Raw genomic sequence first — 26,784 nt, 5'->3', positions numbered from 1 at the left:
AGGCGCGTAGAAAAGACTGGGATATCTATTGACGATGTGCGAAAACTTGACAAGCTCTATTTAAACGGTCCTGCGTCATTTGGAAGCGCAAAGAGATTGCAAAATTTGAGTAAATTATCAACGAAGAAAATTAAAATGTATCTGGAAACGAAACCATCTTTTAACAAATACCGATCACGTCGCCTCAGGTTTCCAAGGCTTAAAGTTGTTGTTAACGACATAAATGAGATCTGGTCCGTAGATCTAGCATATGTTGATAAACTTGCAAAATACAACGGTGGTGTAAAATATCTGCTTGTGGCTGTTGACTGTTTGTCAAGATATCTCAGGGTTGAGCCACTGAAAACAAAATATGCCACAGAGACAGCACAGGTCTTCAAAAAGATGATCAAGCATAAACAACCTGAGAAAGTTTGGGTTGATGATGGTACAGAGTTCCTAGGTGCCTTCAAAGCCCTATGCACTGAACGCGGAATTCATTTATACAGTACATTCAGTGAGAAAAAGTCTGCTTTTGCGGAAAGAAATATACGCTCTTTGAAAAATATAATCTACAGATATTTAGAAGAAAAGTGGACTTATTCATATCTGGACAAATTGGATGCGTTTGTTAAAACAATCAATTCTAGAGTAAATCGAACGATAAAGCTCGCTCCGAACAAAGTCACGAAGAAAGACGTTCCAAGGCTTGTGTCCTTGACTGCAAATACAACAAATTCTCAAAAACCCAAATTCTATATTGGTGATTTTGTGCGCATAGTGAAAAAAGAGCAGACTTTCGGGAAGGGCTACAAACAGTCATTTACTGACGAGATATTTGAAATCGCATCTATCCCGACATTGCATCCTCCCACGTATTCTCTTATTGATGCGGATAAAGAAGTTATCCAGGATAAATTCTATCAACCCGAACTTCAACTAGTACGAGAGTCTCCTCTAAAAAATGGGAAGTAAACGATTCGAAGACGAGTTTACGGTACATGTTATTTCTAGCGCTTCGATGGAGATCTTTGATCAAAACACACTAGCTTCGTTCAGAAATTTTTTCAACGATGAAATTCAACTATCTGGCGACTGGAGGGTAGCTCTAAGCGAAATTATTTTTCCCACCAAAATTCAGCATGTGGTGAATGGGGATTTGATAGCATATAGTCTTAAGGGTTACGAGGAGTCACAAAGAATCTCATCTGATGCCAATGTCATTTCTCGACCTTACAGTGGAGAAAAAATCTCTATCATGACTGGAAACTTTGAAACTGTTGCTCAACTTTTATTTACTATCAAGCGAACAGTTGGACTACCTAATTTTTCGTTTCGCGAAATCAAGAGTACTGGAAAATACGAAATACTTTTTGGTAAAAATGAGGGAATCACTTTTCCTAGTGAAGAAATACCCAGTATTGTGGGTTTTACAGGAATTCCAGATAAACATGGTGTACATATTGGGTACAAAATGAATACAGCTACATCAAATAAATTAATGAAGAGCGATGAGACAAAAGCTTTTTATGGAGAATTCCCTGCTGATCTGTGCGCGGGAAAGCACTTAATATTCATATACACAAACATTATCGAGTATCAATATGTTGGTGATGCTAAGGCGCCTTTATTACGTGTCATTGATTCAAAACAACGTCTGAAAAACGGTAGCGTGTGTGAACTTGAACCAACACATAGAATAGTTTTTTCAAATTTGGACTATAAAAAACTACTTTCAAATACGATTCAATCAATTTCCATAGAGTTACGTACCGAAACAGGTCAATTAGTCCCCTTTTCAGGAACCGGTAAAGTAATATTGACGTTACAGTTCAAAAAATTTGGTGATTAAAACAATGGAATCGTACTATACCAATCAAGCATCTTCGTTGCCTTATTTTTCTGGACACTATAGACAAAGAGGAAGTGGCTTTGGAGCTTTAGCAAGTGGCATAGGTTGAATCGCCTTACCGCTTGCACGAAAATTCATTCTACCCGCAGCAAAACGTGTCGGAAAAGAACTTCTATTACAAAGTGTGCCAGAGTTAGTGGATGTTGTCAGCAAAAAAAATCCGCAAAGCAGGCGTTGAAAAACACTATTTCGAGCACAGTTAAAAAGCAAACAGGAGGCTCATTAGCATTGCGAATGAGACGACAAAACCGAATGAATCGGAGACGGTCTAAACGATCTGGCTCAGAAGCTAGAAAAAGTACTAATGTGAGAAAGACAGTCATTTCAAAAAATAAACAGCCAAAAAGAAGTCGGTCGGATTTCTTCGCTAGAGTTAAAGATGATCGGTAATATGTTACCAACAGAGGCAACGCATAGTTCCCTGGATTTGTTTGAAAAACCAGCGCTTCTTGTAACTTTTGATGGTAGTTTTTGTCAAAAAGTAGGGCCAGTGTACAGCCCTAACGGACCCATGCTCGAATTTGAGGTGGCTGGAGACAGAAATAATTTTATTGACCTACAAAAAATTTTCCTGGAAATCAAATGCAAGATAGTTCAAGGTTCTGAAGCCGATTTGAAATATGACGCTGGAGCTGCAGCAGACGTCACCAAAACAGACGCCCCTTACTTCTGCAATAATGTTTTACATTCGCTCTTTTCTGACTGTACAGTATCTGCCAACGGATTAAAAATTTCGAATGCAAATGGAAATTTTGCTCACAAAAGTTTCATTGAAACTGAATTTTCTCATAACAAAGACGCTAAAGCAACTTGGTTGGCATGTCAAGGTTATTCCTACGAAGAGAACCCCGGAGCAATTCTGGCAGCTGAAGTTAACAGACGAAAAACTTTGGTTAGACAATCTGCCGAATGTACTTTTTATGGAAAAGTAGCTGTAGATTTCTTTACTTGCGATCGACATCTTTTGAGTGGTGTGACGCTGCGAATTTCTTTTCGACGATCAATAGATGATTTTGTCACAATTTCCGACGATGCTGCAAAATCCTACAAAGTAAAAATTATAGAAGCTAATTTGTATGTAAGAAAAATGACGTTGAACGATGACGTGGTTTCTGCAATTGAAAAAACTTTACTATCAAGTCCAGCGTCCTATCCGTATTTGGAGACCATAACTAAAACGTTTCTTGCTTCTACTGGCTTGCAAAGCTGGAAACAAGAAGATGTTTTCAGCAGGGAGCCAATTCGACGTCTAGCTATATGCCTTAACACAAATGAAGCGTTTTTAGGAAGCAAACAACTCAATCCTTTCCACTTTCGTAAATTCAATCTGGAGCAGCTTTGTATTTACCGAAATGGACTTCCTGTTGCTGACAGTCCAATAAATACAACTGATGACAAACGCTTATATTTCAACACAATGTCAGACTTAGCCTATATTGACAATGGTCATGGAATTAAATTGTCTGAGTACCCGAGCCATTTTATTATGGTGTTTGATCTCACAAGCACTCAGCAGGCGTCGCATGATTTTATTCACCCTGAACTCACCAATTGTTCAATTTCAATAGAACTCAAGTTTTCAGTTGCCTTGCCAAGTAATATAGAAATTTTCATTATTGGTGAGAAAGCTAGCACTATTTTCATCGATTCGGCTCGGAAAGTTTCTAAAAATCATATTCTGACAAACTAATGGATGAAGACGAAATCAACAGCCTGATTCAAGCATGTAAACTTCTAAAGTACAAATTTTGTGGTGTCTTTGCAGCTGATAATTTTCCCTTGAAATTGTCACAGAACAGATTCATTATTGTGAATGTATCCAGCTCTGATTCTATTGGAACACATTGGACACTTTTGTGTAGGAAGAATGGCAATTACATTTTCGCTGATCCGCTTGGACAGAAATTAACATCATACAAATGTTTGTACAACAGACTGGCCTCTGCTGCTCTTGATATTCAAAACGTGTATGAATTGCTTAGAAATCAACCTATACAAACACAAAACTCTTTATTGTGTGGCTTATTTTGTATTTATGTTGCTCATTACATTTATAACAACAAAGAAATTGTAAAAATGAGTGATGTTGATTTGATTCGATTTGCGCTTCATATGATGCTCTAACTAACTCTACTAAAACTCTGCTTAGTTGAATAAAGTTTTTTTTTCAAAATTTTATTTTCTCTTCATACACTATGCGTACAAACAAAACATCAGTATCAACAAGCAAATTACCATATCCGCTCAAAAAAATGTCCATTATTTGGCAGAAAGCACCTGAGTGTGGCCCAGACAAGATATTTTGAAATCTCTTTAGAGATTCACTTGCAAAGCTATCAGTTTGAGTTTGTTGGTTATTGGACTTTGTAATACAATTTTGCAATGACTTTTGATGGAGCTGAAACTGTACGCTGCTTCCTTGCTGTAGTCGTCGTCGATTGTCTTCATTCAACGTCACGTTGCTGTTGTTGTTGACCTTTTGATTAGCAGCTACGTTAGAGAAGTTTGGCAACAGTTTCTGAATTGAGTGGGAATCTATGCTCAAATTTTTGTTGTATTCAACGGCCAAAACAAGCTTTTGAAAAATTTCTCCTTTCAGCTCTAGGGTATTTGAATTGGCAAACAAAATCTTAAATGTTGTGTAGAGACAAAGCACTGTATAGCTTTTTTTAATTTTTGATTTGTCTGAAGACTTTGTCACGTCTGATGTATCCACCAAAACATGGTAATGATTAGTTTTCAAAGTGCAAAAGGGGTTTTCAAAATGAACACACACAGCATAATTTTTTACACCATTCAACTCCGGTTTTTCATCGCAAACTGAAAATTTGAACACCTTCTGAAATTGTTTGAAGAAACCCGGCGATCGTTCAAACATTGCTTCAACCATTTTGATTAATCTGCGGAAGCAGCCGAGGATGAGGACGCTGATTCGTATCCAGAATCTTTTTCTGCTAGTTTAGGTTTTTTAGCCACCGGTTTTTTAGTAACCGAGGTATCTTTTTTCCCTTCTGACTCTGGCACCGAGTTTCGTATCCTGCCACTTTTTTTCATAAGTTTGTCAAATTCCTCTGTTGTAAGGGATATTCTCTGTTCAAATTCGTATTCATTGTCTTTTCTCTTAAAAAGTTTCAAAAAGACATACGTCCCGGTGTTTTCATAGGTTTTGAGAGTAGCTCTTATCAACCTCTTTTCTGTTTTGGATATATCGAAATAGCAATCACCGTACTCTTTGTCTTTGCTTGCAGTGAAAGGCATTTGTACCGAATTAGCTTGGAAGTTTTTGTTGTAGAACGTAGTCAACTGTTAGCGAAAGGTTAAATTATTCAAATGTTAACTATTCATTCCAAAACGGTACTGTTAAGGGTGTTTCAAGTGATTTACATATATCACATGTCTTCAGAGGCCCATGTATTTCCCATATAATTTATTTATCGCGGAGTTATATTTAGATCAACAAGAGGTATTTCTTGGCATTGCCTTGATAACCCACACACATACACAAATACACACTGGTAAAAGTCCCTAACACCATGAGTTTCAAAGAAACTAACTGATAAGAGGGGAATAATACGTGTTAGGTGTGGTAATTCCCTCGTAACAAGGAACCAGAGTGGTTTCAATTACAAGCAACGTGCTCCCAAACTCAGGCGCGCGGCATGCGTGGGTTATACGTGTGTGGTCTACTTATCCAACTTGGTCCAAATTAATGAAAAACACCTGGCGTTCAACTAAAATTTTGTAAATACATGTGCAGTTTTAAGGCGTGTGCCTAATTCTGTTATAAACAAAGTAGTAAAGCACATATGTTTTCAATCAAAATTCCGGGCCAAAATAGTTGGCCTTTGGTTGTGCCGGGGGCAGATAAGAGAACTGCCACTGGACTCACATTGTTAACTCGCATAAACTACATAGGGGTAAATTCCCCGCTACATTTTATTTCATTTCGGTTCCGAAACAGCAACTCTTTAACTTTGTTGAAAGTCCACTGTCTGAGTAGAAGTCAAATTTTGTGAACAAGTATCCTTGCGCTTAAAATACCTTCACAACTTTTTCTTGTTCAATTATCAAAAACATTCAATTTGCTTATCTTCTCTTCAAAGCACTCCAAAATTCTTTAAAACATTATTATCTCTTCAAAATTCTTCAAACGCAGAAAATGTCTTTCCATATCCTAAGCGACCAAAACAATGTCTGGGAGCGAACAATTGTGTACCAAACCTTTTACGAAAACTTTGTGGTTTTTATCCAACAAAAAAGGACAAACGAGAAAGAGGAGAATTGGACAACCCTTGAACACTTTATGATACCTAAAATCTTCCTTAACTTCGTTGCAACCTTGCCGGACAAAAAGGAGAGTGAAGATTGCGGTGGAACCTTTATCACTTCAGGCGGGTTCGTTCCACCTTTGTCGTTAACACATCCTCTTTACCCGTATGACATTGTGACGCTGCCAAAAGAAACTCGAACTATTCTATACAAATACGATTGTGACTGCGTGCCCTTTTTCGAAAACCAGCTAGGAGTAGTTCGGGCCTGCAATGTCCTAGCCGATTTGTGGGGCCTTCCACATTCTCCCGAGTCACCACCACCAACACCAGGATGTGTTTCAACGCCAACTTCTGATCCTAGTGCCACTGTGTCTCCGGAGAGCTCACCGTCTCTGTTTTCACCCGTTACAGAGGAGAAACTTGCATGGAATTTTGGCTCACTACCAACTGCAAGTCAATTGATGCAGAATTTGTCTGCGACCGACTTCAGAACACCATCTGGCTCGACGACACCAACAACAATTTTAGAGACCGGTGCAAGCTTGGTTGCAACAACAACAACAACACCCGACAACTCCGAGACGCCAAAAGTCACTCTCGCGCCAAGAAAAAGAAGGTCCACTGGACCTTGTGAAAAACTCTTTGATTAGAATTTCTGAAAGGAAACCTAAACTCTCAGTTTGATTGTGTGAAGAATTGCTTATTGGAGTAATCAAAAATTGTGTTTTATAAAAATGTTGAGTCAATTTCTTTGATTTATTTGCTTCGATTTTGTAAAGGAGATTAAATATTTTTCGTGTATAAAATAAAAATTTAGTATTAGTAGTTTGGTTTTTGAAAATAGAAAAAAAATTCGAAGGACTAAAGACAAACTGAAATTTTTTTTTCGAAAACCTGTAAAAGTGACTAAATTCGCCATATGAAGAAACATGTATAAACATGGTTTTATAGAGCACAATATCGTCTACAAAATAGGACTTGAACAACTCTATTGAGAGGTGGAGTCTTTGCCCATTTTCAAACCATTTTTCAAACAAATTGCTCGAAAAATTGGAAAGTTTTTGAAGAAAAACGAAAAAAAAACAATGAAAACGAAAAAGTTGGATAATTTTGTAAGGAGACATTTTGCTGAGCGCAAAGTGTTCTACAATAGAACTCTTAACAAAAATTTTGGAGGAGCACAATTTTATGGGTCACAGAGAACAAAATCTATGTTTAGTCATATATTTTTGTCTTTAACTTATCACCCTACAAGTGGAAGACTGATGAGGAAACTACTGAGAAGTATCTCATACGATGTAAAACAACACACTCTAAATTTTTGGTCCCCATAAATTTTTTCATATTTTTTCAGTTATTTGTAAAAAAGCAAAAATTTTGTGAAAACTATAAATTTTGAAAAAATTTTTTTCTTTCAAATAACTCGAAAATATGCAATTTTTCATTGTTTCAATGTTATCTCTATGTTTTTTACTACAATTTGAAGGTGTTACTTTAGAAATTCCTCATAAAAAGTTTTAGAGAAAAAACACTTTTTTTCTGAAAAAAAGGTCAATTTTTCCGAAAAATTGAAAAATATTGATGATGTGGTTGTTTTGCTGAAAAATACTCAAAATGAGTTTTTCTTACGACTTTGCAACAGAAATAAAAGGTTATGATGATCATGGCCAAAAAACCCCGGGAACACGGTTTTCGCAAACACCTGTTTTCAATTAAAAACATGTGGCTGCCAGATGTTTTGAAAAATCGTGTTCCCGAGGTTTTTTCAAACTTCTGTAAAAACCGGTCTTCATAAAATCTCACGCTGTGAAACTTTGATCATAAGCATGATGAAGCAAGCTGCTCGCCAAGTATGAGATCCATTAAAAATTGCGAAAAAAAACAAAAAAAATCAATTTTTTTTCCAACTTTTAAAAACATTTTTTCTTAGTTTTTTAAAATCTTTCAACCCTCAACTGATTCTGCTACAACCTCCAGTAATCATTGATGGGACTTGTTGTACTAAAATTCAAATCTATTTTCAAAAAAATTTTTTTTTTCAAGGTTTTCGGTTAAAAAAAACTGCGATAATAAATTTTTTTATGCCTAAAAAGAGATATTCAGTTGCGCTAGAACACCAATAAAGCCATTTAACCATATAAGGCTCGCTAAAACACGTCATTGCATAGTCATTACGCATATATTGCATAGAAAATACGCATAAGTCTCCCACTATTACGGCAAAACATTGGTATTTGCATTTTAATTCAACTTTGCATAAGACATGATTGTAGCCCTCTTTGGCCAGAATACCAATCATATATGCAAATGGATTTGCATAAAACATGATCTACGCCCTCACTGGCGAATGATGGAATTTGCATAAAGCAGGACTAAATTTGCATAAAATGCTAGACGCCCTCTTACGGGATAAAAAAAAATGTTGTTTCTAAAACTTCATCCATCTCCTAATTTAATTAATGGGGCTGTGAACATTGGGCAATGATATTATTCACTCTTGTGTAATCCTTTAGTTAACTGATTGGAAAGAAACTTGTCCCTAGAAATTTCGTTTTGAACATGTTTCAAAATTCAACCAATCAGAACGTTGGTTATTTTTAGAGAGTTGAAGGTTTGGTTTAGCTCGAACTCAAAACCATTTTATCTTCAAATTGATTCAACAATGAGTTTCTCGTGCAAATTTTGTAACGCCAAATTCACATTTCGCACCAACCGCAATCGTCACCGAAGGAACTTGCATCCAGATGAAGTTGGAGTGCCAGTGTACCGCTGTGAACACTGTGATTTCACTACAAGAGATCTACGAACTCTCGAACGACATTTCGGAAACCGACATAATCCGTTAGTACAATGTTGTCTCTACTGCTACATTGGCTTTGATTCTGCTGATCGCTTTGCCACACACATAAGAGATCAACATGGACTGCCCTCGAGAACTAGTGAAACAAGCAGAAGACCAACAGAATCCGCCTTTCAAGGAGCACTTCAAGTTTTCACTATTGATGGAACGGAGGACGACCAAGATCTCATGGAGTTCATGCTGAACAATAGAGACATCATAACGGACCTTATAAACAGCGAAGTTTCGACTGCAGCCAAAAAAATTCAGTTTGTTGTGTCTCTGGATCTGTACAAAGAAAGAAACGAAAACGACAACGAAGAACAAGCTATCGAAATCTTTGCTAGCTCTGAAATGACTACAGTGTACTTGGATGGACTCTCAAACGAAGATTTTTTCAAGATGTTGAGTAAGATGTTGAATATTCTCTTCATGTTTTCGTCACAAGGCAGTGGATGGATTCTACGCAATGTAAACAGACTGGAAATCAAGATAGCCGCCTTTGCCCCCGTGCATGCCTCGTCATATATAGCTCTACCTGGTTTCCTGAACGGATGCCGTTCATTGCTCAACATACGAAACCATTTTGATCACAACTGCTTCGTGTATTGTTTTGTTGCCGCGTATCACATCAAAAATCGAATCAATTTACTGACAGAAGGTCGATCGGGAACTGAAAAGACGAATCCAGATACGTACAAGAATGCGGAACGACAGCCGGTTGGAGACTATCAGATGCCCATGCCCATAAACAGGATCCCATACTTTGAGGACGCCAACGACGTTCGCGTCAATGTTTTCGGGTAAGTGTTTCTTTAATAATATCAATAAAATTCAAATAATCCCGCTCAACGAATCAAAATGTTAAAACTGTATTGGTCTTCATGAATCTGCTTTGTTTACAGAATCGAGGGAACACTTTTGGTGATGATCTACGTTTCCAAAAAGTCAAACAAATCCTTCACAATGGACCTTCTTCTCCTCCACGATGAGAATGCCCATCACTACGTTCTCATCTTGAATCTGGAACGATTTGTCGCATACTTCAAAGGTATAGCGCACCGTGCAGCGCAGCGTATTTGTCGAAATTGTTTTCATTTGTGTACAAACAGAGATACTTATCAAAACCATGTTAAAACATGCAGTGAACATGCAGCAGCAGAAATTGTTATGCCAAAAGAAAGCAACACTTCCCTACAGTTCAGAAACTGGAAAGCACGCTGGTTTCTTCCTATCGTTCTATACTTTGACACAGAATCTTATCTTGTTCCAATCGCTACAGCAAAACCCTCACCCTCTACTTCCTACACAGTTGCAATTGAAAAACATGAACCTTGTGGTTATGCAATAGCAGCCATAGAACACGGTAAAGCAACTCCTGTCTACTTTGAACTCAAAAGAGGTGACAACTGTATGAACGAATTTGTAAAATCTTTGCACGTACTGGCGCGGGACATCTACAACCGAAAACGAGCTTTCTACGGACCCTACCGAGGACCTGTTCCAGCGCGTGAAAATAACACAAGATGTTGGATCTGTGAAAACGAAATAAACGATGAGGCTGAGCTTGTTCTTGACCATTGTCACTACGATGGTCATTTTCTAGGGTGGGCGCATCAACTCTGTAACACTCGTCGCAGAACATCTAACTTTACGCCAATGATTGGTCATAATATCAAAAAGTTTGATATTCATCATATATGTCTTGCACTAGCAGAGTGTGAGCCAGAAACGAAGTTTGAAGTTATACCTTCTACGGACGAAAACTATATATCACTCTCTGTTGGAGTGTTCATAAAAAATTTTGAGTCGGAGGCCGGACAACAAGTACCCATCTTCGAATACATAGGGTTAATTGACTCGTTTAACTTCATGCCCCAATCACTCGAGTCCTTGGTAGCTGATCTGCCTGACAATCGCTTTGACATTCTACGCTCTAAGTATGAATCTTACTCCAATAGCGATTTTCAACTTCTCTGCCAAAAAGGTTTTTACTGTTATTCCTACATCACATCAGAACAAGTGTTTGAAGAAAAAGTGTTGCCTCCATTATCGGAATGGAAAAATACATTGCATGGCGGTGAAGTCACTATCAGCGAAACCGACTACAATCATGCTCAAACAGTGTTTTCAAAATTTGGTTGTCAAAACATCGGCGACTATCACGACCTTTATCTAACCAGTGACACTTTGCTCTTGGCGTGCGTCTTTGAGGCTTTCAGAGATATCTGCTATGACACGTACGGTTTAGATTGCGCACAGTACTATGGAGCATCAAATTTATCAGGAGATGCGTTCCTCAAGGTGTGCAAACCCGACCTGCATTTGCTAACCGAGAGAGAACAACTTGAACTTGTAGAGAACATGATGCGCGGAGGAGTGTCTTCAATCTATGAGCAACGACTCTTTCAAGCAAACAACTGCCATCTGCCGACCTATGATGCTTCTAAGCCGTCTACATATGCGTTGATGCTAGACGCAAATAACCTCTACGGCGGCGTAATGCAGAACGATCATTTGCCCTTGAAGGATTTTGCGCTAGATGCACACATCACGCTCGAGGAAGTACTCAAAATTTCGTCAACGGCACAGCATGGATACATAATTGAAGTTGATATTGATTATCCACCCGAATTTCATGAAGCTCATAAAGATTACCCTCTGGCGCCATCCAAATTGAAAATCAAACATTCTTGGCTGAGCGGTTACCAGAAAAATTTGAAAGTACAGATGCACTTACCTGAAAAGTCATCTGGGCCAAAACTCGTCCAAACGCTGTTGCCTAAAAACCGCTACACGCTACATTATCGGCTTGCCCAATTCTACAATTCAATGGGGCTCAAAATTACAAAACTTCATCGGGCATTAAAGTTTGAGCAAGCGAACTGGATGCGACCCTACATGGAGCTAAATACCAGTCTCCGGATTGCTGCCAGTACTGCTTTTGGCAAAAAGTTCTATAAGGGCATGAATAATTCAGCGTTCGGAAAAACGTGCGAGTCGAAAAGGAACCGTGATCAAGTCGTTATTGTTCGAAATGCTCAAAGTGTGCTACAAAGAACGCAAAACTTTCATTTTAAATCGTTCAAAATCTTTGGAGAGAGCATGGCTGCGATGAAAACTGCAAAAAAACGGATTTATTGGAACAAACCCACTATTGTAGGGGCATGTGTACTTGATCTGGCGAAATTACACATGTTCCAATTCCATTATACAGTGATGAGGCCAAATTTTGATTGCAAAGTTCTCTACTCGGATACTGATTCACTGCTATATCGAATCAATACAATAGACGTTTATGAAGATATACGCCAAAAAATTCATATTTTGCATCATTTCGACTTCTCTAATTATCCACCACAGCACCCGCTCTTCTCCAAAGTGAACGAATATGTCGTCCTGAAGTTTAAGGACGAGTTTGCCAGCGTGCCTATTCAAGAATTTTGTGCTCTCAAGCCGAAACTCTACTCAGTAATTGCAATTGGTAAGTTAGTTTTCATCGCACTCACACGTATCAATATACAGCTTGTTAGTTGGGACTGTTCCTAATGTTCAATATTTTAATTTAGATGGCGGGGAAAAGAAATCAGCTAAAGGCGTCACAAAATTAGCACAACGACAACTGACGCATGACAGATTCAAAGAAACGCTCTCCTCTGGTCGTTTGATCCGCACGCAAAACCATAGAATAGCTTCTAGCAGCCACCAACTCCATACAGTAACCATTAATAAAGTGTCGCTCAACGCTTTCGACGATAAACGATACATTCTTGAAAATGGGATCGATACGCTGCCGTTTGGTCACATAAATATTGTCCACGATCGTTTCTTCGACGAAGACGACAATTTCGATAATGAATCGTTGAGTTCCTGGTCGTCTGGAGAGTTGTACGAAATTGAAAACCAGAGGGAAATTGAAACCACAGTTGAAACGAATACTGACAACGCTGAAATCCCTGACCCCGGCTTCGTAAGAACCGCCGCAATCACAGAGTCTGATATTGATTCTGATGAAATTGCCGATGAAAATGAGATAGAAGAAGAACGTCCAGTGTATAACCCATTTATTGATTATGAAGCGATAGAATCAGACTCTTAATTAACAAAACAATGCGCTATTTTGTATGCAATTTGACGCTTTTGTACGTGTTTAATTCTCTTATCTATAACAGTTTCTATAACAATTCTATTCTATATGTTGTAACGTATAAATTCAGCTTTAATTCAAATCTACTTTGCTAGGTTTTGCCACAAATACGCAAGAAAAGTTGAAACTGGAATGGCTTTCCAATAGCGCAATACCAACAATAAGCCACCAGACAAATACATATAGCGCAATTACCACTTTCTTAGCGTAAAAGATCTCCCCTAAGGGATCAGGGATCCCCCTCTGCTGAACGGATCTCCAAAGGATCTCCCCCCCCCCGATCTTCCTGTGTATATACGATACTACTATCATTGCAGCCAACATTGGTCAGGCTATGGTCAACCTGAAGCTATGGTTAATTAAGCGCTCATACTCACACAGACAATTGATCAGATTATAAAGTCCACGTTGGTCACTGTGTTTGTATTACCAAACATGATACATTTTCGAAGTCGCCAATTTTTTAGGAGCGCGATTTTCAATTGGCTGACCATTGAAACCTGACAATTAAATTTATTAAAATCCTCACTCAAATATAGTTAATGGAATCTTGTTTTTTCGAAAGAGCTATCGGCGCTGAGTTATTCATTCTGCGGATAGTCAACAAGGCAACAAGGTAAACAATCTTTTCTGTCAGCTAGTAGTGATTCAATGCTTGAAAGTCCAAATCATCTTCTATACAGAGCAAATTCAGTTTAGCATTTTTCGACTGTTGAACAATAAGACATTATATTTGAGACAGCATTTTCTGTGATTGATTGTGCCCCCAAATCAAACACAGAAAATCTCTCCAATTGTTCATGGTCGGCTTCAAAAAGAAAAAGGAAGTGTTGCGGATATGTTCAACCGATCCATCGTAATTAGCTGCAGCATGTGGTTTCCATAAAGAGCAGCAGCACCGCAACGCACCTATTTTGGGGTCAATAGTCCTCTTTTTCCACAAGAGAGAAGCCAAGAGACACCGTTCATCAGGAAGCTCGGAAAAATTACACTTTTTACACAATTTTTCCTTGCTGTTTGTTACAGATGAACATAGTTCAATATTAATGTTGAAATTTAGTTTGTGCATAATTGGCAAAACTAAATTAGTGACATTGGCATTGTTATTTTTTGTGTGTGATTACGTTCGAACAATAGCATACAGCAGTTTAGTGTAAACAGGAAATCATAAATGGATAGAGAGGACTTCGTTCCGTATTCATGTAATGATATTGTTGGCCAATTCTGTTTAATATGCTCAGTAAGTGCAGTGTCAACAGCCGTTGTCCTGTTTTCCATAGTGAAAAAAATCACCTTCGTTTAATGACACTAAAGTGAGTTTCAGTGTAAAAAGCCCTATCACTGCTGGACCAGAGAAGATCTATTGTAAGCTTATTGTATGCTCCGTTTTCATACGGTTCAAGTAATATTGTTAGTGAAATTCTACTTTCGAGTTTGAATGGTTCACTGTGTAACTATCAATACGCTAACTATAAATGCAACTCTGGCATCTGTTGTCCTGTTTTCTGCCGTGAAAAATACTCTCTTTTGATGACACTTGGGCAAGTTTCGCTCCTGGTATTTTCGATACAAAATTTGTTTTTCTTAAAAATACAGCTGCCGAACCTCCAGATAAATCACTCCTTGAGCGAAGTAATTTCAGAGAAAAAAAATGAATCAAGGCTTGACCGTAGATGCTCAAGCGTAGGCTATTCGTCTTTATTGCACTAATTGTTGACAAAGTTGACTCCAGGGTGGCAGTATTCTAGAACCGCTCTGAACAAAAACTCTTTAGAGGTCCTCTTTGGAAGTACTTTGGTCAGCATAAGTGCCGAATTGCTTTGATGTCAGTTCTGTCAAGCATACAATCAGACAGGTGACTTTCAACTACGCCGACGTAATACTATGCCGATTATAAGAGTGCCGAAAATTTATTCAATTTTTATCTTGATAAATTTCTTAACCAATCACGTCATTTTACGGAGATGACGCAAAAAATTATCGGCCAATCACAACCGAGAACCAATTTCGGCATTCTTATAAAACTTATTGTTTATTAGAAAAAGAAAACTGCAGAAAGACAAACATTAAGTAAACAAAAGTAATTGCGGGCAATTGCCATGCCTCAGCGGCCCGTGGGACTTGATATGAATCTATCACAACCGAACATGTGATCAGCGTACCCTGAGAGTTCTTTAAATTTACTTCAGATCTTTTTGATTTCGGCACTTGAAATTAGTTTCACTTTCGGCATTCTTAAACGTCGGCATAGTATTACGTCGGCATAGTTGTACGTAATCAATCAGACAAGATAGTTTAACTGAAATAACTGTTGTAAATAACCGCGTGAATTAAGTGTTGTTCAGTCGTCTCCGTTATGATACATTTTTTTCATTCACGCAGAGGCTTGAAACTTCAGAAGAATTAAAATGCAGATTGGTCAAATTATCGTTTGATACAAATGAGCGTTCATTTTGTTGAATTCAAATTTTAGATAAAAGAAAGAAAAATTCCAAAAATTTACTTTTTGCAGTTGCACAGCAATTGTTTACTTTTTTATTCAATTCATTGTTCCGACCCCAATTGTGGGGGAAGGATCTATATACTCAAATGGGTTTTTTGTTCAGTCAATTTTGGCCGATCGATATATTCATCGTAGAGAAATGTGAGTGGTATCATTAAAAAACTCGTCCAGCGCAGAAATTGAAATTAAAAAGATTTTTTTGAATTTCGTATTTTTCGAAGAGTTATCGAAGATTGATGTTTTGTGTGTACACGTGATATTTGGTATGATTTTGTTCACTTTTAGTGTATTTTTTCTTCAAATTATGATCTTTTCTTTATAAATTTTTCATTCAAAATTAAGTTTCACGCCACAAAAGGAATCAGTTTTGTATTTTTAATACACGAAAGGTGATAAAAAAGACTAGATCTGGTCTCATAGGGAAGTTTACTAAAAAAACTCGAATTCTATTTGAGAGCTTTATTTTTAGAAAACTTCAAACTTTTTAGGTCACCTAGAGACTGGTCACATTTCATATCGATGTATGGTTAATGATAAACCTGATTTACAGTAAAATGACGACTAAAAACAAAGTGCACGTTTTCAAGGAATTGCTCATGTTTTTATGGCTTTGACTCTGAGATTTTGTACTTTCAATGAAATTTTGATTTATTTTATGAGATTTTACTGACTTTTTGGAGCCCTATGGCACAGAATTGTTGACTAAAAATGCAATGGTTTTCGTAATGAGCTTTAGTGAAGCTATTCAGTGCTTTGTTTGGATAGCTCGAAATTTAACCGATCATAAATTTAATTTTGTAAACTGTAATTCAGCCTCAGTACTGACAGGATCTCCATCCTTTCTAATGCTACCAAAAGTGATCTGTTTAGCGGTCTTATTTTCTAACGATTGGTTTTATGACTTCGATGCCACAAAATTTCAAAAACAATTTTGAAATTTTTGGATTTTTTCGTATTTTTGAATGCTTTTGAAATTTTATCAAATTATTCCTATGGATAGCTCCCATTGGTTTACGAAAGACGTTCAATGGATCATAGATAAATTTTTCAGAGAAAAGTTTAAGGTTTAAACGGCTTCGACACTTTCTTCTCGCACTTTTCTACTAATTTTCTTGTTTTTGCCTTTATTTGTTGTTGTTTTCGTAGTCGGAGGACTTATTGTGATATCTGATTACCCAAGCAGGACAAACGTTTTTTTATTTTCTATGGAGTCATGCCTGAGCGTATTTATTGTTTTCTATTGAAATCTATTGAACTTAATGTCTGTTATGACTTTAAAAATTTTATAAAAAAAATTTTTTGAACATTGACCAATTTTAAACTTCTTTTCATGATTTGTATGAAATTTTCAGTAATGACCAGACATCCTTTCTTTTTTCTGCAGCAATCTAATTTATTTTGTTTAAATTTTTTTTCTAACTCCTGGTTCTATGGCTTCGGTGCCACAAGATTTCAAAAAAAATTTAAAATTTTGAATATTTTTGTATTTTTGGTTCCTGTTTAAGTCTTATCACATTATCCGAATATTGATGGCTGCCATTGGTTTTAAAGAACCGTTAAGTGGAGCATAGACAAAATTTTCAGGTAAAAGGATATGGTATAAATGGCTGCCACTCTTTTTTCTCCCACTCTTCTAATGAAGTTTTGGTTTCTGTATATGTTTTTGTTCTCATAGTCATAAGACCTATTGTGATATCTTCTTGATTACCCATGCATGACAAACATCCTTGTCCTTCTATCAAGTCATGACTGAGCGGTTCTAATGACTTCTGTTGAAAACTACTGAATTTAGAGGCTGTTAAGACTTCAAGAACAATTTTTCAAAAAAATTTTTGATTTGAACTAACGTCTCAGTAATTGCCGGAACTTCTTTTTTTCAATTTCACAAAAATATTCTAATTTGCGGCTTTATCTTCTAACTATTGGTTTGATAAGTTCGATGCGCGAGTTTTCATAATTTTTTGGAGTTTTAGAAAGTTTTTGGATTTGTTTTTAGTTCCTTTGAAATCTCATCACATTATCCTATTAGTGTTACTTCCAATTCACTTAGAAAGGACGTTCAATCGATCACAAATAAAGTTTTCAAAGAAAAACTGATGGTTTAAATGGTTTCGACACTTTCTTCTTGCACTTCTCTACTGATTTTTTGGTGTTCGCCTGAATTTGTTCTTGTTTTCTTATTCAACAACTTATTGTAATGTCTTATCGTATCGATGAAATGTCAATGCCAAATATCCAATGCCGAATATCGTCTCATTGAAGCAGAACTCTTATGCTCCCATTGAGCGCTTTTATTGCCTTTCGCTTAAGGCAATTGAGTTTAATGGCGTTGATACTAGCTGTTTTCTCAGAAAATTTTTTTTCTCTAGAGCACTCTAATATATTTTGGCTACTGTTTTTTTGTAACTCCTGATTTTATGGCTTCGATGCCACAAGATTTCAAAAAAAAATAAATTTTTTGGAAACTTTTGTATATTTGGTTCCTGTTGATATCTTATCACATTACCCTAATATTGGTCGTTCTCATTGGTTTTGTGATGACGTTAAGTGGAGCTTAGATAAAATTTTGAGATAAAAGTATATGGTATAAATGGCGGCGACACTTTCTTCTCGCACGTTTCTAATGAATTATTGGTTTCTGAATTTGTTTTTTTTCTCATAGTCATAAGACTTATTGTGATATTTCATTGATTCCCCATGCATGAAAAACATCTTTTTTCTTCTATCGAGTCACGACTGAGCGTATTTGTTGACTTGTAGTGTCCGTTAAAACTTCAAAATTAATTTTTCGAAAAATTTTGAACATTAACCAATCGTAAACTTATCTTCGTGAACTGTACGAACGTCTCAGTAATTACCAGAACTCCTTTTTTCCTACTTCAACCAAAATAATCTAATTTGCGGCTTTATTTTCTAACTCTTAGTTTAATAAAATCGATTCGCAATTTTTCATAAACTTTTTGAACATTTGGACAGTTTTTGGATTTATTTTGGTTTTTCTGAAATCTCATCGCGTTATCCTATTAGTGTTAGTTCCAATTGGCTTAGAATAAACGTTCAGTGGATCATAGATATAGTTTTTAAAGAAAAGCTTATGGTTTAAATGGCTTTGACACCTTCTTCTCGCACTTTTAAACTGAATTTTTGGTTTTTGCCTGTAATTTTTGTTGTTTTCTTAGTCAATGACCTCTTGTAATGTCTTACGGTATCGATGACGTGTCAATGACAAACATCTTTGTCGTTTTATTGAGGGAACACTTATGCCCCCATCGAGGGCTTTTACTGCCTTTCGCTGAAAGCAATTCAGTTCAATGGCGTTGATATTACAGGTTTTCTCACAAATTTCGTGTTTTTAGGGTATTTAATCATATTTTTTGATATTTTGACATCAAATTGAAAAAAAAATCTCATACTTTTAAAAACTTAATGGATGATAGAAAAATCACAAACGAAAAGTTATTTTTTAATGGCTTCGACACTTTTGTAGCTCATTTTTTTTGAATTAGCGGTTTTTGCCTTTTTTAATCTTTAGGCGTAAAATGCTGACGGATCTCAAAAGCTTGTAATTGATTATTCAAGAATTGATGTTACCCGAGGCAGTCATTTTTTGCGAATAGTCTCAAAGTTTATGACATTATACATATTCAATGATTTTTTAAAATTTTCAGTTTTTGTCGTTTTTTTCGTCAACTTGTAGCTTATTCTCTTCATTGAGAGGTCTCATTGAAATACTTGTAATCCAAAAAATTAAATGTCCAGTAATATCATGTTGTAACCGATTTGTTTGTGGACAATAAGCGTTTAAATAAAAGTTTTACTGGTGTACTTGTGATTCTTTTTCTCTTCTGTTAGCACGTTCTTGTAATAGCGGATCCCACGGATTTTCAAATGTGGCCCAAATGCATTTAATTTAGCTTTAAGTAAATTTTGAGTTGCATCATCATGATTGAAAATGTCAGGAAGAATACATAGTATTCAGATAACAGCTAATGATTTTAATGACTTCAATAATTTGTGTTTTCGCAAATTGTTTAATTTTTTTAGTTTTCTGCTTCTGTATTACGTTCCTATGGCTTAATCTAATCAATGATAGGTCCTACTGGCGTAATAATGAAGGTTTAAGAAATTTATTAAGCATTATTTTGTTAAAAGCTGATGATTTTTAAGATTTTAGAAATTATTTGGTTTAAAAAAAGTTGATTGATTTTTCAATTTCGCTTTATTATTTCCTTTTGTCAACTTTGTTACCTTGTCTCATTAAGGAAAACTGCCATATGCTATATAGTATGGACAATGTACATTTGTGCAGTTTAGTTTTTATACGATTGAATTTTCGCGATGTTTCCAGCTGCGTTCAAATTTAGATACTTAGTTTTTGCCGTGAAATTTTTGTTTTTGCTTCTTTTGTTGTTTGTTTTTTTTCTCGTAGTTTTTTCAATGACAGATCTCGTCAGTGCTGTAATGAGGCATGGCATTATGTAATTCAATAATTAGTTAGGTTTTTTAAACGTTCTTTTAAACTCAAACATTTATTTCATTATCTCCTCATTTGGTTGACAATTAAGTCAAAAGTGTAGATGAGCTCGGGTCGCAACATCATGTGCGAACGCACCTTAACAAGCATCCTTGTCGTCTCTACGCGGGGAGTAAAATCGACTGATTTTTTCTTCAAATAGATTTTATTGTTCAAGGGAATTTTTTTACTATTGTTTTAAGTTCTCTTTTTAGGATAGCTCTTCCTAGTATAGTATAGCTCTTCCTTCTTATTCTAAAAATATAACAACCTAATTGTTACCAAAAATTAGAACCAAAAATTATTTAAAATATTGCAACCCACGTTATTACCAATTTTTTTTTTTTCAAAATAATCATAAATTTAAGGTGTGCTTGGTTGGGGAAATCATGGTTTAAATCATTTCTAAGTTCAGTCAATTCTCAGAAAGTTTTCTTGCAATCAACCTTGTGCCCACAAATCTCCATGGCGCCCACGCAATTGAGTATTTGCCTTTTATTTGTTCCCAGAAACCCTCACAATCGGGTCTTCAAAATTTCTTCAAAATCAACCCACACAATCGGGTTGAACAGAAGAAGTGAGCATTGTCCCCACTCATTGGGTGACAAACAAGTTCGCGCACAGCAATAACTGGGCAACTAAAATTGGGTGAGTCAATACTGTGAAATAACTATTGTGGGGCTGAAGGTGTTGTCGCAGGAAAGAGTCTCATAACAGGGGATCTCTGGCGATCAGCATTGTGGCTGAACCTCTCATTAAAGTCACTGAGACTCCTTGCGATAATCGATTGTAGGCAACTGATAAACCAGCTGGTTGAAAGTTTCGGTTATCGGCAAGCAAGGCTATACGTTTGAAAGTTTTTCGGACCAAATCTGAGAAGCCCCCGAAAGATTCAAACGCGAGTGGTACAAACTGGATACCTATTTCGGCACATTTTTGGGCATATTGTTCATATTTGCTATCTTCAGCATTTGTCAGAGCAAAACCACACCTCCTCGCCGCATCTGAAATTAGACTGGGCTGCAGTGGGGAAGTTATGGTTACGTCTAACGCAGATGGTTGTCCCGCTGACCAGCTGGGCAAGTATATGTCTCCTGGCCTTGAGTTATTATCTGGAATCAAATTTTTCTGTTCGCAGACGGGTGATAAGTTTGCGGTCGAGCAAGCAGCAAATATTCTATCCCTCACTCTATCGTGCCGCGATATCAAATCCCCCCGACCATGACAGCTTAAAGCGTGATCACCCAGCTTGTCCAGTCTGCCGTTTTGACAGTAAGGGCACTTTCGTTCCTCAATGTATAACGGAACACCAATACGATACTTCAATGCGGCTCTGAATTCATTTGGCTGAAGGTGAAGGCCCAGACTAGGGATTGGAGGTGCGGAAAGCCAGGCACCAGATTGAGGCAACGTTAGTGAAAGCAAACGAGCTTTCTCCCGGTTTGAAGTCTGATTACCAAGAAGGTCAGAAAAAGCAGCATCGTCAAGTGCCTCCTGAATCTTGTGTTGCGTATATTGGCTAATTTCTAGATTCTTCAGTTCTTCCACTGTTTCTTTGAAAATTTGATTGTCTGTAATTTTCTCACCGGTTATTTGTTCCACTAAAGCGTCTGCCTGCGATACTGACCCAACAAACGCCGCTTTCAATTGGTCAATTGCTTGTCTAATTCCAACACCAGTTTTGCTTATTGGTAGACAAGCCTGCTTCCAAGCGTTGTCACTTATAAGGGTGCCTAACATATTCTCAAATGTTGTTCTCTGAAGCTTGTCAAAATCCTGCAAAATAACAGAGGATTCGTCAGATGGAGTGTTACATCGCAGGGAATATACCATCTTTGGGGCACCAAGACAGCTTCGAAGAATTCCAAGCGCACAATGTGGGTCGTCTAGGTACGCCAAGTTATCGAGCAGTTTTTCTATTTTGTTGACTCTTTTTCTCAAAGATGCAGCAACAAAACTGGGATTGCCGATGGCAGCGCCCAAGATCTCAAGTCCTTCTTTGCTATTTCTTTTTACTCTGTTATCTATAGCGTTCAGATCAACGGGTGACCAAAGCTCACATTTTTCTATTCTGAGCTCTAAGCCGCATCCTTCACCCAAATTTGTCAACAAATTCAATGCTGTGCAAAGTTGTTGGTGGGTACCAGCAAGGATGCCATCATCCAAATACCAGTTATGCTGTACTAGATTTGGTAATTTTGTTTCAATTTCTTTAATGATTGGCCACAGAGCTAGTGAAAACAAAAGCGGCCCCAAAGGATCCCCTTGTTGGACTCCCGATTGGCTACATAAGTATGTGTTGTTAAAATGCAAATGACTGTGTTGTGAGTAGCAAAAAGTCGCAAAAGGGGCAACACTAGGTAAGAATTTTGCGACTGCTTCCAAAACCTTGCTTCTTTTTACCGAATTGAAGGCATTTTTGAAATCAATCTGCAATATTCCGGAATCTTTTGACCTTTGCAGTTTTTCAAAGGAAACTCTTGTTGCATGTACTATACCCTCAGCACCACCCTTGACTGCTACACCCAATTGTTTTGTGTTAAAAAGATCAGCAGCATCTGAATTCGCTTCACGAGCTATGCATCTAGCAAAAAGACGTCGAATGACTTACCCAACAGCGATAGGACGGACCCCACCTTTCAATTTTTTCAATGCAGTTATTGTTGCACTACATAGTATAGGAGCAACGAATTCGGGAAGCTGACCCCTGCTAGCTAAGTTGACAAATTTTGTTAAACTAGTGATTGCTCGCTTTGATTGATCAGGGGCACCGCAAATTACCAAATTACGCATTTTCTAGCGCCTCTCAGTCAAGAGCGGTCCCAGAGGAGTCCAGCTCTTGCAGACCTGTTTTCCTGGAAAAATTTTGTCGAAAAAAGTTCCAGAGTAGAGTTGGAGTTATACTCTGCCGATACTCTGTCAACCCTAAAAAGTGGTGATCAGACTCAGATCCATACCTGAGAGGTTTTCTTGCCCTAACCCGTTCCTGATCCAGTCTACACTGCATCTCCTTGATCTATTATGCTTCAGTCATGTTCTACTCTGGAGTTATGGCACGGGTAACAGGTAAGGTCGATGAATAGAGCATAAAAATTTTACTTCGTTCAGTTTCATCTTTAATGCAGTAGAAGAAATTCATCAACAAAAGTTGAAATAGCCACTGTGACAACAATTTCCGGTTACAATTTTCCTTGCAAAGAATCGACCGAGAATGAAGCATATGGGACTATTTTTTTTATTATCAGGACTAACAGTTGAATGCGATGTACTTCTGAGCGAACAACAGACCTAATTGTTGGCTTAAGCTTTAAATCCAGGTTTAAGTTGCAATAAGAGACAAATACGCCCATTTATACTTGCAACTGCCTCAAGATTCAATTATACAATGCAACGAAGTGAAGAAGATTCAATGCAATGATAAGAAAGAAAGGCGTGATAGACAAAAAGTAAGGGATGTGATTCACACGATGTGATTAATAAATTTAAACCTTTGCAAGCCATTGCTAATGGTAGCTGGCTCTGTTGGTGGACTCATGCTAGTACTTTACGGATCTTTTCAACAATTGCCCCCCCCCTTTGCAAAAGGGGGGCCTATTCTTGAATAGAATTTAAGCGAGCGATTTATTAACCAATCAGAGACGACTAAACTACGTGTATGCTCATACTGTGTTAAACTGGATAGAATAAAGTGCGCCATGCTAGGGCAATTAGCCGAATTGGAATACAAAGCGATAAGAATTTCCGACTGGCGGGTCGGTGGGCGCGCTTCACGCGCGTCGCGGCTTCGCCGCGATAACCGACCCGCGATTTCCGGATTACATCCCACAGCGCGTGAGAGGCATGGCCGTGAACAGCGGTCCTCAATTGCACTTAAACTGATATTCGGCTATCTAAACTGTAGGCCAACTAATATTGTGGTAATGTATAGCACAAAAGGGGTGGCGATTCTCTACTAGGCACCAAAGGGGGGGCAATTGTTGAAAAGATCCGAGGTCATTTCGGTCTCAGTTGATATGATCAGAGGGCACTTTAGTCTGGACAGTCTCATTACGACTAACTTAACTCTGAGACGGTCTGTTCAGAGATCATATTGAGTGCACGAAATTCTGATCAGACGTCAATTTGAGCATGCGTTTTTTTCTTATTTGTTTGTAATGAGTAAATAGATGATAGCTCTGCTGAGAGTCAAGAAAACATATCTGTTCTGACCATACACTAATTTGGAGACACTAATTTGGTTGCCTTACATCGGAACCGTCAGGAAGAAGCGTCCAATGTCTAACAAATTGCCGGTCTCCTTAAAAAGTAGGAAATGTAACTGCAGATTTAGACGTTTCTTAAAAATAACTTTATAGTATTAGTTATAGTAAAGTAGGATCTTTTCAACAATTGCCCCCCTTTTGGTACCTAGTAGAGAATCGCCACCCCTTTTGTGCTATACTTTACCACAATATCAGTTGGCCTACAGTTTAGATAGCCGAATATCAGTTTAAGTACAATTGAGGACCGCTGTTCACGGCCATGCCTCTCACGCGCTGTGGGATGTAATCCGGAAATCGCGGGTCGGTTATCGCGGCGAAGCCACGACGCGCGCGAAGCGCGCCCACCGACCCGCCAGTCGGAAATTCTTATCGCTTTGTATTCCAATTCGGCTAATTGCCCTAGCATGGCGCACTTTATTCTATCCAGTTTAACACAGTATGAGCATACACGGAGTTTAGTCGTCTCTGATTGGTTAATAAATCGCTCGCTTAAATTCTATTCAAGAATAGGCCCCCCTTTTGCAAAGGGGGGGGGGGCAATTGTTGAAAAGATCCATGACCTCTGATCAGACTCAAATCAGGTCATTCTCCAGGAACGATTTCCAGAACCTGTAATTTTAGTCTAGAAACACACCGTGTGCGTTCGAATTAGACCTGATCAGAGGTCACTTCCGTCTGGGACCTCTACCTGGGCACAGCAACGTTTCAGATGCAAAAAAGTGGCCACAGACACCAAAAGGGGCATTCGTGCTCACAAAATCAACGTTCTGAAGTGTGGGGGGATATTACTATTTTTTAGTTGAATAGTATCAATGTTTTTGTTACAGTGATTGGAGAAGAAATCTACGTGGAAGGTTGCCAGGTTGCTAAAGTGACGGATCCAGGCCAGTGGATCTCTGTTCAGTGTGATAGATTCCCATCTAATATAGTCCTTGAAAACGAAATTGGAACTCTGTCATTTTGTGAGGTTCAAGTGTATGGGTACGAAGTTTATACGCCATTTGAAGCCCCCCAGTAGAACAAATCATGCTATACTTTTGGTTATAAATTGCTGTAATATCAAAAGCAACAAATCTTTAGGGGGGAATCATTCAAAAATATCCAATTTTTCCAATGTGAGGTAGATAAAATTTTTCCACAATAGCAAAAATTAAACAGCAGTTTAAACTAGCTGAACAGAAAAAGTCAAAGTACTGAAAGCTACAACTTTATAAGATGTACGAGTGCGTTCACATTCTGGTTTGCAAAATCTTATCCAATTAACATAATAATTTGGCTGATAGAAACTTTAATAAAATGAAAATGACAAAATTAAAATTGACTTCCATATGAAATTTCATGATAATAGAAATTTATGTTTGAAATTATTGCGTCAATTGATTTTTTTAAGTGGAGCCAGTTTAAATTGCTGAATTAGACACTGCTTTAACATTTGATTGAGTTTTGCTTTGATTTCATTCCCTAAACTGATGAAAATTATTTTACCTGTTCCAAAAATAATTTGGTTGGAATAAGTTTCAATTAAACTGTCTTTCCACTTAAGTTTTCTTCCGTAACGTATATATCCATCAAAATGAGGTGAAACAGGAAAATATCAGAACAGCCAACCGCATTCAAGATTGCTGAGATCTGAATAAAAATCTCAATTTGTGTAGTGTTGGGTTATGGACTTTCGCAAGCGGAATAAAAAGCGTTTTTAACTAAGTAAAAGAATTAATTTCTCAAAAATGAGAGAATAACAAAATGATATTTTACAGTAGAATTTAGAGATTTACAGGAGAGACCTGATTATAAGATCAAGATGGTGATTTGAATTTGGGGATGAAAAAGGACTCAAAAATCAGCTGTATATATACCCATTATCAGTGTGAAAAAGTCAAGATACAAAACTAATCTTAGCACCGTGATTTATAGTGGGGGTCGCAAGGGATACCCAATATTTTTTGCTTCTGCAAATCAGTCGCAAAGGGAACCGTAAATGGAATGCATTTGCACTTTTCTAAGAATTCATTCACACTTCCGGAGATATCATCATCATTTAATACGTGGTGGGAAGATTTTACATCAATTAATCTAACTCTAATAATAGTTATCTAGATTCACCAATTTGAACCGAATATTGATTCTCAGCAACATTTCTTGACGATTCATTTATATAATTTCTTTGATCAAAATCAAATTGCTTGTCTTTCTAATCTGGTAAGTCAAACTTTCTTTCTAATTCTCACTAAGTTTAAGACTATAGTTTGATCGAAATTCTAACACCCCCACTCAGACTTGAGCTGATTGCGTAGAGTCTGTTCCCATCAAAACTGCTCTGAATGTTTCCACTTTCGAAACGGGTAAGGACTTTGTGAA

The 26,784-nt window shown here is 37.4% G+C and overlaps 1 protein-coding gene across 1 annotated transcript in view; it reads left to right on the top strand.

The window, feature by feature from the left end:
- Positions 1-25,521, top strand: part of LOC142357419 (uncharacterized) — a 35,746-nt gene extending 10,225 nt beyond the window's left edge. The window contains exon 4 of the mRNA XM_075409058.1: positions 25,254-25,521. Within this exon, the coding sequence (XP_075265173.1) occupies positions 25,254-25,444 (191 nt within the window). The 3' untranslated portion in view covers positions 25,445-25,521. The remainder of the gene's footprint in view (positions 1-25,253) is intronic.
- Positions 25,522-26,784: the final 1,263 nt, after the last annotated feature.

Source organism: Convolutriloba macropyga, unplaced genomic scaffold (genome assembly GCF_964194025.1).
Source record: "Convolutriloba macropyga unplaced genomic scaffold, txConMacr16.3 SCAFFOLD_791, whole genome shotgun sequence".
In the NCBI taxonomy this organism is placed as follows: Eukaryota; Metazoa; Xenacoelomorpha; order Acoela; family Convolutidae; genus Convolutriloba; species Convolutriloba macropyga.
The sequence above is the reverse complement of the archived record's forward strand: the minus strand, read 5'-3'. Positions and strand labels throughout refer to the sequence as shown.